The sequence below is a fragment of the Xiphophorus hellerii genome, chromosome 15, assembly GCF_003331165.1.
Source record: "Xiphophorus hellerii strain 12219 chromosome 15, Xiphophorus_hellerii-4.1, whole genome shotgun sequence".
In the NCBI taxonomy this organism is placed as follows: Eukaryota; Metazoa; Chordata; class Actinopteri; order Cyprinodontiformes; family Poeciliidae; genus Xiphophorus; species Xiphophorus hellerii.
In genome coordinates this window covers 14,057,785-14,072,777 of record NC_045686.1, presented here as the reverse complement: position 1 = coordinate 14,072,777, position 14,993 = coordinate 14,057,785, and the positions used below count along the sequence as shown (strand labels likewise).

The following is a 14,993-nucleotide window of genomic DNA, read 5'->3' as shown; positions in this document are numbered from 1 at the left end:
CCAAATGTAAAAATTATTAAATAAATATTTAAATTGTACACTTGTAAAGTTACCTTTGCCTACATTTACAATGCAAATAGCATCAAATTTTTGATTTTGATTTATTTAGTATTTGAAAGTGTTTTTTCATTTCCCATCTTTTATCAGTAGAGGGCGTTCAAGATTCACATATTGTATAAAAAATATTTGTATGAAAATCTGTTCTTTAAAGTTCCACTTTATCTAATGAGATTTTGTTTTGTTTTAAGATTTGTTTGCATTTAGCTGTAAAAAAATCAAGCCCTGTTCACTTTTTCACAGTTTAATTTACTCAGCTTTTTCAATGAACTTGTTTCAAAGCAAAATTTGTTTAAAAACAACAGACTAAACTAAAAGTCATAAAGAGTCTATTGTATGTAATCAATAACTTATAATTTTGCCAAATACTCTACATAAATTCTCTACATAAAAACACAATTTACAGTGATCATATTCCAGCCTTGCTACACATTTTCATGTAAAAAAAATATATTTTATGCAGATTCCTAGTCATTCCCAGTTGTTTGTATTCAACTTAAAATATAAAATTCTAAAATTAACAATAAATTTATGGAAATAAATTTACCTATATTTGCACTTATAGGTGGGCATTAAGTGTGTAATCTGCAAAAACAAAGGACATTAGGGAAGGAAGGCGATGGGAAACAAGAATGCAAGGCAAGACAAAGAAAGAAGGATGGAGACAGCAAAGGAAATGAGTTAGGCACTGAAAAAAGGTTTATTCAAGCAAGAAAAGAACAAGTGACACAAGGACTGATAGGATAAACACAAAGAGCAGAAAAGAAAGAAAGGCACACGAAAATATTTAAGGAATGAAGGAAGAAATGGTACCAAAAAAAGATGGTGGGAGCATAAGACAATAAATCTTTTAAATACACATTTGTCCATTTTTTTTTTAACATGTCCTGGCAGCTGTGTGACATTGTTGTCGGAGGGTCAAACTGAGGCCCAGCAGATTTACTTTCACAAGTGGAGCATTACGGTTTTTGCTGTAATGTCCCACTTGAGAATACAAATTAAGACCCTAAAGTCTGCTTCTAAGCCTGCAGAAAGAGAGAAAAAAAGGAACCATAGCAACATTTGTATACATAATTATATCACTGAGTAGTACACAGTAAAAGTTAATACAAGATGTATGTAGTAGTTACTTCAACCCAACATAGTGTGTCTGAAAAACACCGGACTCTATAAACATTTTCCATTTTGTGTATGAACTCTGTTGTTCAGAGCACACTGAAGACAATATGTTCTGCAAATTAGTGCTGGTAAATAGATTTTTTTGTATGAAATGAATGTTGAAATAAAAGGCACAAAAAGCTGGTTAATTGTTTTTATTCTCTTTCAGAGACAAACAGGTTCTGCATGACAAAAATATGTCATCAGTGTCTAATAAAACATCTACAAGAGGAAGCTCAAACTGACCAAAATCATTCATGGAAAATTATATGCTGTACTTGAAAATAAGTCTCATATTTTACTATTTAGCCCTGTACATATTGCTTCTTTCACATTGGCTGGATTGGCTCTGTGTCATTATTGTGACAATACTTGCATGGTATTGTCACAGAGGTGGAAATAAGAAGAAACTGCTTTCTTCATTGTCCTTTAACACAGTGAGCTGGGATTAAAAATCAAGCATTTCAGCAGCATTTAAGAAAATTAAACAGTAACATTTTTACTTGGAGGTCAGAAATTCCCATAATAATGAACAAATACTCACATCACCCTCCAGGACCGGCTGTGTGTGAATACAGGTCACTTACATTCAACATCCTTGAGGTTTTAGTGCAACTGGGACTTTCTCATCTCCAAACAGGAATGTTTCATACACAAGTGCCAGCAGTGCTTTTACATTTTATAAACCGTACAACTTCAAACAACCTTTCCAGCAAGCAGATTGTTCATCAATCTGACAGAGTCACATTGGCCTGCCTTTTGAAAGGAAAAATTGCTCATTTTAAATACAAACAATAATTTATGCAATAACAGGCACACAAAGAAAGAAGTCAGTTGCCATCCTTCAGTGAAACTTTCAAGTGCTTTTTACAGATCAAAAACTGCAATGTGATTCAATCTCTGATGCAGATAAAGTGCAGCAGTTTTGTATAGCTGAAAATTCAAACTTCAAGTATTTTTTATTCTTTTGAGTTGGCATTCCCTGCCTTTGCAGATTATGTCATAACCCAAAACAGAACTATATTTGAGCCAACAGGAATGACTTTTAAGAGCCATTAAACTAAGAAAACTCCCAAAATTAGAGGTTACTGCAAACATTTGCACGTCTTATTTCTTGTTTGTCTCTTAGAATCAAACTCTGACAACATTCTCTCTTTTGGCTTGCATGCAAAATGCGATGCATAGCAGGAAATTAACACTGTGCATCACCTTGAACACACCACGCCCATAGAAACATGGTAGCAGCAGCAGCCTGCTGTGGGGACAAAACAGGGAACGGAAGCCTGTCAAAACTGACACGGATATACAGCAGAAAATAAAAATGCAACACTTTCCAAATTTAAAAAGGTAAGAGATCTTAAAATTAGTTAATTTATCATTTGCTCTGATGACGAGGTGTGGAAATCCTTAAAATAAAGGGACATCTCCAACGGCACCCAAACAATCCTCTTAAGATGAATGATTTACAATGAGTAATTGTGACTTCCTGTTTCTCCGGAGTATAAATATGAGATACAGAGGGAAAGACCGAATAACATGCAACTCAAGTAACATGCATGCATGTTGATCTGCAAACAGGAAAAGCGTGCATGAATAAAAAATAAATAAAAGAATAAAATTAAATCATTAATTAAAAAAAAGAACAACTGGAAATGTGATAATCAAAACTGAGCCTCCATAATATCCATTTTCTTTAAGGCTTCTCTGCACATCTTTACCACAGTTACAAACAACAAATAAATACATAAATATGTGTGCAACTTTTAAACTGTAAACTTACTGAACAAAATGAAAAAAGAAAAAATAGATAAGGACAGTGCATTGTTCCACATTTCACATCTGGACCTTCGATACAGCAGCTGAATTACAGTAAGAAATCTTCACATTTTCTGGTAGAACAAAACATAAAAGGTAACAAACACCTACAGAAATCAAAACAAACCCTGAAGGGTCGTTCATACCAGGTGGGATATTGTCTACAGTGGATAGTACTGTAGAGTCAACAGAGACACGGGGATGATGACGATACTACAGCTGTTATGTTGTTCTGGTTAGATAAAAGTAGTTTCACACATTTATTATTTGCTACAGTTTCTCAAAGCTCATGTAAAGCTTGAGCGACATCTTGGGCCAGATAAAAACATTCAATAAGGCAGGGAAATGTTTCCAAAAATAGAAAACAAAAAACAAATAGTAAAATTATTGGTATATAGACACATTGCAAAACACACATCTCAAGATATGCTAAATATATAAGGGATTTCAAACTGTAAAATCGACCCAGAAACACCATCAATTTTGCGTTTTTTTTTGTAGTTTTTAAGACTATAAGCTACACCTCTGTTGCATATATATCTCTAATCTCATTAGAGGTGATGGCATTGTTTGTTTCTTAATTTCTGGAGTTACAAACAGGAACATAAGTTAACAAAAATAAAATACATCTCACTGTCCTTTCTTCAAAAGAGTGCTTATTTATATGAGATATTCCAAGACTCACAGCTGGGAATGGCTGATCTACAGTAACGGAGTCATAGAGCATTAATGGGGTCTTTGCTTGTCATTTCATGCGTTTTTAAAGTGCCAAAATCAAGGGTCAGAATTTTACAATTAGAGGCGAGAGGTCCTCACCGCGGGCGTACATCAGTACCAGGGTGACAGTGGCGAAGGTGGCCGCGTTCACAGGGAAGGCTCGTAGCACCGTGGAGGTGAGGCCTCGCGTGAACACCATATAACCCTCCTTCCTCACGCTCTGTCGTACGCAATCTGCGATGCTGCTATACTGGTTGACTCTGCCCACCCCGTCCGCCTGCAGCCGAGATTTGATCACATCTGCGGGATAGGTGACGAGCCACGAGGCGATGCCGGCCATGCCGCCGGAAAACAGCAGTTTGGGGATCATGTAGCTGTCGCTGGGCTCACAGCCCAGGCTCTGTGACAGCACAGCGTAGGTCCAGAAATACATGCCGAAGCCAGGCATTTCACGGACGAGAGTGGTGACCATTCCTCTGTAGATGCCCGGCAGACCCTCTCGTCTGTAGATGTGCAACAAACAATCCAGGGAGTTCTTGTACAGTTTCTTAGAAGACCACTTCTTCTGCCCGGTGCCCTGCATTTGCATACGGGTTTTAGCTAGCTCCATGGGGCAGCAGATGACGCACTGTAAGGTTCCTGCAGCGGCACCGGCCAGAAATTGGTGTGTAGGGGTGTCCTCTCCAAGCAGACGCATGGCGTTGCCCTGAACACCAAAAACTATGGCATTGATGAATGTCAGGCCCATCATGGGAGATCCAATGCCTTTATATAAACCAAACGCCTGCAGAAAACATCAGCAGTGACATCAGAAGCTAATCTTGGATCGTATTTTTATCCATATACTGTTCCTTGAACTTAAAGAACCAAATAATTAAATTTGTGAACACTCCCTGTCCTGAACCAGTGAATTCAACTAATTTGAAAACGTTGATGACATGGACATAAAACCTCTGAAACACATGTGGTTCTTATCATAGCCATGATTGATTTTCAGTATTTTTCATGAGAACTTGAGAAATAAAGTGAACTGAATTGACTTACCGACTCTTGTCTTATGATGGACTGGAAACAGTGGAACGTTCCACGATAAAGCGGCTTGTCGACGCTCTGGATCTGCAGCCTGACCTGGATGAGAAGATTTTTACTTTTAAGATAACAAAAGTACAAAATGTGATTCAAGAGCATGGCAAAACCATTTTACTTGTGATATCTAGATATTATTATGGATTTATTTTAAATATAAAGAAATTAGGCTTATTGAGATGTACATGTTTTGTTTTTTTTTTTCTGAAATATATGTAAAGAAAATGCTGCACTTCTTACCTTTACTGTGTCAAACGGGTGTCCAACCAAGACTCCAGCAACACCTAACGACAACATATCAAGCAATTAAACGATTTTGAGCGTTTGATTCTAAAGCCATTTCTGTCAGGAGGAAATCCTATAAGAGAGAAAAACACTAAAAAAAAATTTCACTTCGCATTACTTTATATCCAAATAAACTCTTTAGATGTTCATAGAGTGAAACAATATGAAGAAGTTTAAACGGGTATGAATACTTTTACAAACCATTGTTCATGTAGAGATAATAAGATTTATTTCTGGCCACCGATGGTCCTGACTTCACTCTCAAAGTTGATCTTTTGTTATATTTTTTCCCAGCTACTCGTAATCTTTACAAACTCTCTTTAGCCTATTCAAGCAATCTGTAAAAGGCAAAACATTTACTGTGGTTTTATTGACACTAGTATCACCATGTCCTCCTGGAACAACAAATTGCGCCCACTGCCAACTCACTGGCCTTCAACACTTTGTACGTGTCTTTTGCATGGCTTCTAATGTTACTTAACACACACCTGTGCACCATATGAGGATGATGTAACACAAGTTGGGTTTTTTTGGTTATATGTTTTTCAGTTTCAATTTTCACACATATGAAACAAAAATTTAATTACTTCCCCCTTTAAAAATACTTTTAAGGCAAAATGAAAGGCTTGAAGCTACAGAAAACTGTACTCATACAGCAAGTACTTTTATACAGTACTATTAGTGACAAATTGTATCAAACATCGATGAATATGAAACAAGAAGTGCCTCTTTATATATCAACATAATGCCTCAAATTATTAAAATCAAATATTAAATACTCCAGTACACAATCTAAACTATGGTCTCCTAATTGTCATTTTTCGTGTATTATTTTCTGTTTATATGCACCACAACTCTTTGGCAGACTCACTCATGACTCGCACTGTAAATAAACACCAGTTAATCCTACATTATCACCTGTTTTGTCACATGACACATTTGTAGAGGAAAGCCTGTCAGAGTTGGGTCTCTTCAGTAAACTAGGAACAGGACACACAAATTTCTTTCATTTGGATACACTGATGAATGGACATTGACCTGAACTTGATGAAGAGGAGGATGGTGCTTTGTCTGTCACTTTAAGAAAAATGTCCACCAAGTGCATTTATCCAAGAGTTTAATTTCATCTTTGACCATTAAAACAGCAAATAATTATCAATCCATGGACATAAAGCACTTCATGACACAGATAGCAGTCATATAAAACAAAATTTACTCGACCCCGTAACTTTACTGTTAACTTAATGAATATAATCAGTGGTTTCAACCCGCTTTTCCATCAGGAGCAGCTGACAGCCCACAGGATGGATCCCAGCTGTAGTAACTTACCTCCTACGCATCCAGCCACGAAGTCCATCATCTTTCTGCAGCTTGTTGAGGACGTTATTGTCAGTTATTGCTAATGGCATAAACTACCAAAAAAAAACCTTTAAATATAATGCTTTAATCAAACACTGACAACTATTCTGTTAAACTTACTGTACTGATATCTGGATGTTTATTAAAGCTAATGAACCAACGTTAGCTGACACCGCCAGTTAGCCAACAGAACCGGCGTGCTGGTTAAGGAGTCACTTTAATGGGTTACGGACGCAAAAAATAGCTACGTTTTCTGATCTCTTGTCCTCTGTTTTCTCAGATAAAGCCCACTAGATGACCTGTACGGCCTCTAAAAACAGCTGTGCTGCTGGTAGCCGACGCGAATCGTTTCAGTTACAGAGATTTTGTTACAGGAAGCGGTAACTCCAGAGGGGCGGATCTTATTACACGGGCTAAAGTTTCTGTCCAATCAGAGCGAAGAGAAAACGCCGACCCCTCGCTCGAGGCGTATTACTTGTCATCTATTGGCTCGCACGTCTAATCTAAAGGATGTGGTCTAGTGATGCCCAATTTGGTTTGGGGTGACTAATAAATTTGGAACACTTTATTTATTTTACAAATCTCTTGCTCGAATGACAAAGATTGTGCAACATTTATATGGAGAGAAAAATAAGTTTCACAATCCTCATGGTGTTGTATCGTAGTAAGTTCTAATGTGAAAACATGTTTCCGCACCGGTTGCTGTCACACTATTGCGCTTCTACACGGTGTTTTATGGAAACGTGCCACCGTAAAGTACCTTGTAGAACACTATATGGTGCATTCACATGCGAAAGTATTATGGAATACTTCTAAGATTTTCTATAGACAGACAGACAGACTTAACCGAGACACTTATTATTTCTGGAAATTTCAACAAATGTTGCAATCATGTTTATGAGAGAAATATATCAGGTTAATCAAAATGTAATTTATATTCAATCCCGTTAAGACTGCATCTGGTCAATTACTATTCAGTAGCAACACAAACAAACTGAATTCAAAATGCCTACATCCATATTTTTAGGGATGTGTTGACATTTGTGGGTCTGGTCAGGTTGAATCATTTAAGAAAAACTATTTAAATTTTGAAATGATCGGTTATATCAATTTAAATAGCAGTTTATTCGATTTTTGGGGTTAATTCAATTTGGATATAAAATGTACGAGCTAACTTGAATGCACCATCCAAGCGTAACCGCAACATACCATTGAGAAGCGCAAATGATTTAGAAACATCTTGACTCACAGGTAGTCAGAACACCTTCTGTTAAGTAACAGCAAATCAGACAAGGTTACTGATGGAGGTTCAGTGTACACGTGACTCGATTACTAGACAAGATGCACATCGTGAATCTCTTGTGTCGGTTCCATGAAATGGATAAACGTAATCTCGCCACATTGGTTTGTTAACATTTGATTTGTAGTAGTTGTCGTTTAATAGCTAACCACTGTATGATGTGGTAAATACTTAACTATTCATCAGATTAATTATGTTCTTAATTACTTCAGATAATTACTTCTGAAGATGTAATTTCAGACAGTGAGAAAACAATGTTTGTCTTTTTATTTGGTTTATCTAAATATGTGGTTTTAACTGCAATTGCATTGCCTTCAAGTTCAGCTTTAGTCTTTACGATGAGGCCTCTTCCCTTTCCAGTAGATCCTGCAACAAAAAAAGAGTTGTGGGATAATTTCGAAAGGTTCAAGTTCTATTATTGTATCCGTGGAGTTAAATTAGTAGATAGTGAGTTTTCTAAAGGACTGACTGTCCCAGCAGACTCCATTCAAGATCAAAATGAAAAACAATGCTAAATCAAACCAAATCTTTCTCAAATTACATCATTTCTCACTTAACTCTTATTTACGATAACAAAACCAAATCGACGGCCAATTAGAGAATAGAAAATGTTATCTTGTAAACTGTCCAAAGATACTTTAAAAACACAACCTGATTTGTCTGTATTTATTTTGATTAATGATAAATAATAATACTCTGAATACTCTCATCAATCTTTTAAGGATTTCAAACAATATCTACAGAACCATGTTTTGTATTCACAAATAAGTAAATGCTCTCTGAGCCACACTCTAAACAACCTTCAACTGTGCTGGTCAGCATTCAGCTGTTCTCTCAGGATGACAGCCAACTGCTTTCAAAATGTTGTTTATATCTAAGAGGGCTCCTTCTTTATTCTGTCTTGAGAGGCTGACCTTCAGACACAAAACAGGATGATATAGAGGCTTATATAACCCAAGAGAGGACTCTGGGGGAGCTTTTCCTGCAGAGCAGCTAATCGAAAGCTGCTAATGATAATGTGGCTGTGCAAAAATATATACAGTACAGACCAAAAGTTTGGACACACCTTTTAATTCAATGAGTTTCCTTTATTTTCATGACTATTGACATTGTAGATTCACACTGAAGGCATCAAAACTATGAATAACACATGTGGAAATATGCACTAAACAAAAAAGCGCAAAACAACTGAAAATACCCCTTATATTCTAGTTTCTTCAAAGTAGCAACCTTTTGCTGTGATTACTGCTTTGCACACACTCTGCATTTTCTTGATGAGCTTCAAGAGGTAGTCACCTGAAATGGTTTTCACTTCATAGGTGAGCCCTGTCAGGTTAATAAGTGGGATTTCTTGCCTTATAAATAGTCATGAAAATAAAGAAAACCCATTAAATTAGAAAGGTGTGTCCAAACTTTTGGTCTGTACTGTATCTGGTAACAGTTTTTAACTGAACTTTGTGTTTTTATTAATGGACAAGATATTGTTCCCTTTGCTGTGGCCCACTGCAGCTGCTGTAATTTTTAAACCTTTAAAAACTGGACTAATTGGCTTGTTTGTTTGAATATATATTCATAACAATCATCAAATAGGATTCATGAAGTGTATGAGTCATGGTTTGTTACATTTTGACATGCTAATTTTAACAACAGTAATTATGTAATATTAAATTATTGATCTATATTCAACAGCAATTTGCTTAGTCCTCACTTGCATCTTGACAGAAACAAAACTGTTTATAAATTTATATCAAGGCAGAAAGCATATTTTATATTTCAAAACATCAGCAATTTTCTCAGCATTTTATGAAGAAGGAAGTTGCGCTGATCTTCTTCAGAGGTTTTGTGTCGATTCCTTCAGTAGATTGTGGTGCAGCACCACCACATGCGATGGGGGGATGAGGTTTTTCAGATAGTTTGGATCGTTTGACACAGTGCAGTGTGAATGCGAACCACAGCAGCTGAAAATGCAACAAATGTTGCAGCTTTGGTCCCCAGTTGAACCTATCAGGTGTGGAAAAAACCCAGTGAACCGTTGGTAAAAAGATTGGTAAAGGGTTGATAGAGGAGCAATGTTGTAATGACTTTCTGAAGGCAGAGTTACAGAAAGAGAGACAGGCCCAATTTTAAGGCATTGAGTTGCAAAGTCAAATTTCATTTGAATCATATTTGATACAGAGAGTATTTTTATAACAACTTCTGCCATTTTATTGCATAACGGCTCAATGGGGTCATTGTGATATGCAATGGCAGTACGTGGCAGGAAAATACATAATGCTAACGCTTTAAGGTGTCCTGGCTGAAGGTTTGACCTCTGCAGTTACACCCTGGAATAGTGCGTGTGTTGGTCGGGATGAGCCGGCTCAGTCTTCAGGGCCCTCCTCCTCACCGCGGGCGTACATCAGCACCAGACTGACGGTGGCGAAGGTGGCCGCGTTCATAGGGAAGGCTCGTAGCACCGTGGAGGTGAGGCCTCGCGTGAACACCATATAACCCTCCTTCCTCACGCTCTGTCGTACGCAATCTGCGATGCTGCTGTACTGGTTGACTCCGCCCACCCCGTCCGCCTGCAGCCGAGATTTGATCACATCTACTGGATAGATGACGATCCAAGAGGTGATGCCAGCCATGCCGCCGGAAAACAGCAGTTTGGGGATCATGTAGGTGTCGCTGGGCTCACAGCCCAGGCTCTGTGTCAGCACAGCGTAGGTCCAGAAATACACGCCGAAGCCAGGCGCTTCACGGACGAGCGTGGTGACCATTCCTCTGTAGATGCCCGGCAGACCCTCTCGTCTGTAGATGTGCAACAAACAATCCAGGGAGTTCTTGTACAGATTCTTAGAAGACCACTTCTTCTGCCCGGTGCCCTGCATTTGCATACGGGTTTTCGCTAGCTCCATGGGGCAGCAGATGACGGACTGCATGGTTCCTGCAGCAGCACCAGTGATAAATTGGTGTGTAGGGGTGTCCTCTCCAAGCAGACGCATGGCGTTGCCCTGGACACCAAACACGATTCCACTGATGAATGTCAGGCCTATCATGGGAGATCCAATGCCTTTACATAAACCAAACGCCTGCAGAAAACATCAGCAGTGACATCAGAAGCTAATCTTGGATCGTATTTTTATCCATATACTGTTAATTGAACTTAAGGAGCCAGTGTAGTCAAGTTTCTTTGTATAGCACATCTCAGCAGCCAGGCAGTTCAAGGTGCTTGACATAATAAAAACTGAAAGTTTTATTATTTTATAAAGAAGAGACCATCAACAATTGAACAGACATTGTATTTTGATGTCTATGGCTAAGTGCTGCTTCTCCATGTTTGGTTCTGGTCCTGGTGATGCAGAGCAGACCAGAACCAGAAGACCTGAGAGGTGTGGAAGGTTGATACAACAGCAAAGCGAAGCCATTCAGTGATTTATAAACTGTCTATTAAAGTCTATTCTCTGAGCCACTGGGAGCCAGTGTAGGAACTGTAGAACTGGTGTGATGTGTTCGGTCTTCCTGGTTTTAGTGAGAACACGAGCAGCAGCGTTCTGGATCAGCTGCAGCTGGAGGACTGATTTTTTAGACAGACCTGTGAAGATGCTGCTGCAATAATCAGTGACTGAAGATAAACGCATGGATGAGTTTCTCTAGATCTCCCTGAGACATTAGTCCTCTAATCTGTTCTTCAGGTGATAGAAGGCCGACTTTGTCTTTATGTGATTCTGGCAGATGAATTCAGCTAATTTTGAGACTTTGATAACATGGATTTAAAAACTCTGAAACGCTTGCATAAAAATGCAGTCATAGCTGTGATTAATTGTCAGTAATTTTTTTTTTTTGAGACGCTAAAGAACTTGACAAGTAACGTGACCTGAATTGACTTACCGACTCCTGTCTGATGATAGACTTGAAACAGTGGAACGTTCCACGATAAAGCGGATTATCGAACTTCTGGACCTGCAGCCTGATCTGGATGAGAAGATTTTTACTTTTATCTAGCTGATCAAAATAAACATAAGTTAATAAAAGTACAAAATCTGATTAAGGAGCATGTCATAACCATTTTACTTTTAGTATTTCGATATTACAATGGATTTATTTTAAATGTGAAAAATAAATCCATTAAAAAAAACATATACATGTTTTTCTTTTTTAAATGTATGTAAAGAATATGATGCATTTCTTACTTTTACTGTGTCAAACGGGTGTCCAACCAAGACTCCAGCAGCACCTGAGGACAACATATCAAGCAATTAAAGTATTGGGAGTGTCTGATTCAAAGCCATTTCTGTCACATCCTTTTATTTCCACTTTCAATTATGCATTACTTTACATGCATATGTCAAATAATATAAAAACAAACTAGTCGTTCCCAGAGTGACAAAATATGACTCTATGCAAACTATTTTCATGTATAGATCACTCTCAGAGCTCATATTTTGTTATATTTTTGTCCGTCTACTCATAAACTTCTTACAAGCTGTCTTTGGCTCATTCATGCACAAGTTTCTTTCATTAGATACACTGACAAATGAACATTGACCTCAACTTGGGGAGAGAGCAAGAGGAAGATGGTGCTTTTTACATTGCATTAACAAAAATGTCCACGAAGTGTACAAATACAAGATTTTAATTTCATTTTTGACCAAAGGAATTTAAGGTAGCAAAGTAGCAACAACACAGACATTAGGTCTCATAGCATTTGAAATATGATTCATGGTGCCAGCTACCGTAAATAAGGAAAGAATAGGACTGTCCTCAGGTGTGGGTGTGTACTGGTTTTACGTCTTTGTCATGTAAGAGGAAATGTCAAACATCCGAGCCAACCTACACATTATGTTTTGAGTTGGACTGGTATCTACATGGTTTCATTCTCATCGGTCCAAGTAAAAGATGAAAAAGAGGACGGTTAGATTTATATTTATTTACGCTTTTAAGCTCCCAAATATCTGATATGTATGTAGTTTAATTTTAAGGAATAGTTAGAACTGTGTGTAATTGTGATTTGTTTTGAGTTGTAGACTGAGTGACTCTGTGTGGCTATGCCTAAGATAAACCTGCCCTCATTTTTCACCATAAATTAATTTCCCCGTGGAGACAGATAGTTTAGCTACCTATAAAGGTATTTTTGGTGCAAAAGTATTTGTGGCTTGTGACTGAGAAGTTGAAGTTGCAGAAAAAAATCATTCGGGAGTTTTGTAATTGTCAATTTTTTTCAGTCTTTCACAAATACAACGTATGGTTAGAGTGAGTCAACTTAATTTCACCCTACATTTACCATTTCTAATCTGTTAGTTTAAAATTTAAAAAACTAGACTCATCGAATCTGGACTATGTTGTTCTACACTGTAAAAGATTTCTGAAATCACAAAACACCTGCAGAGTGCCATGCAGTACGCCTTGTCAAACAGGATTTGTGGCTCGCACTGACTTGTGCTTGTGTTAAGAAACAAATATATATATAAAAATGTATCTGTGTGGCCACAACATCGCTCTATCCCCATCTGTCTGCTTACTTGCTAATCTAGAAGAAATGAACATGAACTCCAGACAAACCCAAACCCAACTGCTTGTGACCCTGACAATTGCCAAGAAAACAATTCTACTTTGTTTTCTTGCTTTTTCTATTTTCCCATAACTGGAAAAATAGAAAAAAAAAAGTTGTACTTCAATGGCTAGATCTTCTTACACGATAGATACCAATGGAGCAACAATCAGCAATATATACAAATCAATATGAACGTTTCAATAAAATATGCTCCATTGTTCTAGATGCCATTTTATTGCCGGTGAAATAATAAGTAATAAGAAGTTCACAAAGTGTTTTTCTTTCTTTTTTTTTTTAGTTATCCTTTATTTATTTATTCTTTGTTCTGGCATGTACTCGTATTTATTTTTTCTATTTGTTTGCTTTCTTTTTCTCCCTCTTTTTTTCACTTCCTCACAAAAATATTGGTGACTCTTAGGTTAATCAAGTAGAGAAATGAAAAATAACTCAAATTAGAAAATAACTGATTTTTTTTTAAAAAACAGTATATCCTCATCCACATGTAAATTAAATTTTTGTTGTGATACCAATTGATTATGTTCTGTCTTTCGTTTTTGTTTTGAATGTATTCATTTTAATGTATGCTTGCTTGTATTTTTGTTTGGTTGGTTATTTGATCATTTTTATTGCTGTTACTCGCTCTATTATCTGATTAACTATTTTGTAGATCGATACCCCTTCTTGCGTTTTGTCAGTTTGTAATGTTTGTTACATACACATACAATTGGTGAATTAAAAATATAAAATTTAAAATGTATAATAGGTTTTGTTTCAAATGGACAGGGCCGTGTGGAGCCAAAAATACTAGAGGAGGACTTTTATATTTTGAAGCAAATCGGTGAACCGTACTGAATAATCTGTGACGTGTAACAGTTTTGCGTCTGTGACTGAAATATTCACACGTTATTTTTTTCTAAAACAGTTACGCAGATTTGTTTTGCAGCACTTGGGGCAAAAATGCAAGTATAAGATTTTTTTTTAAAGTGTGACTCAAGACATACAATTTGTGCCATGTATATAAGAATTTGAAATAAGCGTTTTGAACTTGCCTATCCATCAGGAGCAGCTGACAGCCCATAGGATGGATCCCAGCCGTAGTAACTTACCTCCTATGCATCCAGCCACAAAGTCCATCATCTTTCTGCAGCTTGTTGGAGCTATTGTTGTGATTGCTAATGGCAGAGACTACCAAAACCCTTTAAATATAATACTTTATCAAACACTGACAATTATGCTGTTAACCTCTGTCCTGCTGGTAGTCTATGCGAATCATTTCACGTTTTGTTACAGGAACTGGTGACTCCAGAGGGGCGGATCTGTTTGCAAGTTTCTCTCCAGTAAGAGCAAAAAGAGAACGCCGACACCTCGACCGAGGCGTATCACTTGTCATTTATTGGCTCACATGCATAAACTAAGGAATGTGGTTATGGAAATTAATCAGAATTAGTTTCTGTATACACGTAAGAAATGAAACATACTACGTATGTTTTCATTTGTTTATATGAGAACCTTTCACTCGTCTTTGTGCAAGGTTTTAGTATAATATAGTTTCATGTGTATATGGAACCTAATTCAGATTAATGTCCATGGTGGCACCCTGTAGCTCCCCATATGGTGCTTTGAAGAATGGAGGTATTTTGAAATAACTATAAGATTTGATTGTGATCTTTATTTGTACTACAG

At 37.2% G+C, this 14,993-nt stretch overlaps 2 protein-coding genes across 4 annotated transcripts; both read right to left on the bottom strand.

Annotated features, from left to right (window-relative positions):
- Nucleotides 1–1,355: 1,355 nt before the first annotated feature.
- On the bottom strand, nucleotides 1,356–6,563 carry LOC116734481 (mitochondrial basic amino acids transporter-like). The gene is made up of 4 exons (XM_032585910.1): nucleotides 6,448–6,563; nucleotides 5,074–5,117; nucleotides 4,792–4,875; nucleotides 1,356–4,531 (listed from the first exon to the last, which is right to left on the bottom strand). The coding sequence occupies exons 1-4, from the start codon at nucleotides 6,476–6,478 to the stop codon at nucleotides 3,812–3,814; spliced, it is 879 nt and encodes a 292-aa protein (XP_032441801.1). The 5' UTR covers nucleotides 6,479–6,563; the 3' UTR covers nucleotides 1,356–3,811.
- On the bottom strand, nucleotides 5,644–14,610 carry LOC116734482 (mitochondrial basic amino acids transporter-like). 3 transcript variants are annotated; one of them, XR_004342228.1, is made up of 5 exons: nucleotides 14,417–14,609; nucleotides 11,950–11,993; nucleotides 11,648–11,731; nucleotides 10,057–10,848; nucleotides 5,644–8,143 (listed from the first exon to the last, which is right to left on the bottom strand). XR_004342228.1 is itself a non-coding variant. In XM_032585912.1 (4 exons), the coding sequence occupies exons 1-4, from the start codon at nucleotides 14,445–14,447 to the stop codon at nucleotides 10,138–10,140; spliced, it is 792 nt and encodes a 263-aa protein (XP_032441803.1). In that variant the 5' UTR covers nucleotides 14,448–14,610; the 3' UTR covers nucleotides 9,214–10,137. The 3 variants fall into 3 exon arrangements, 2 of the variants coding, with proteins under 2 accessions (XP_032441803.1, XP_032441802.1); XM_032585912.1 differs by lacking the exon at nucleotides 5,644–8,143 and having other exon boundaries at nucleotides 9,214–10,770; nucleotides 14,417–14,610; XM_032585911.1 differs by lacking the exon at nucleotides 5,644–8,143 and having other exon boundaries at nucleotides 9,214–10,848.
- Nucleotides 14,611–14,993: the final 383 nt, after the last annotated feature.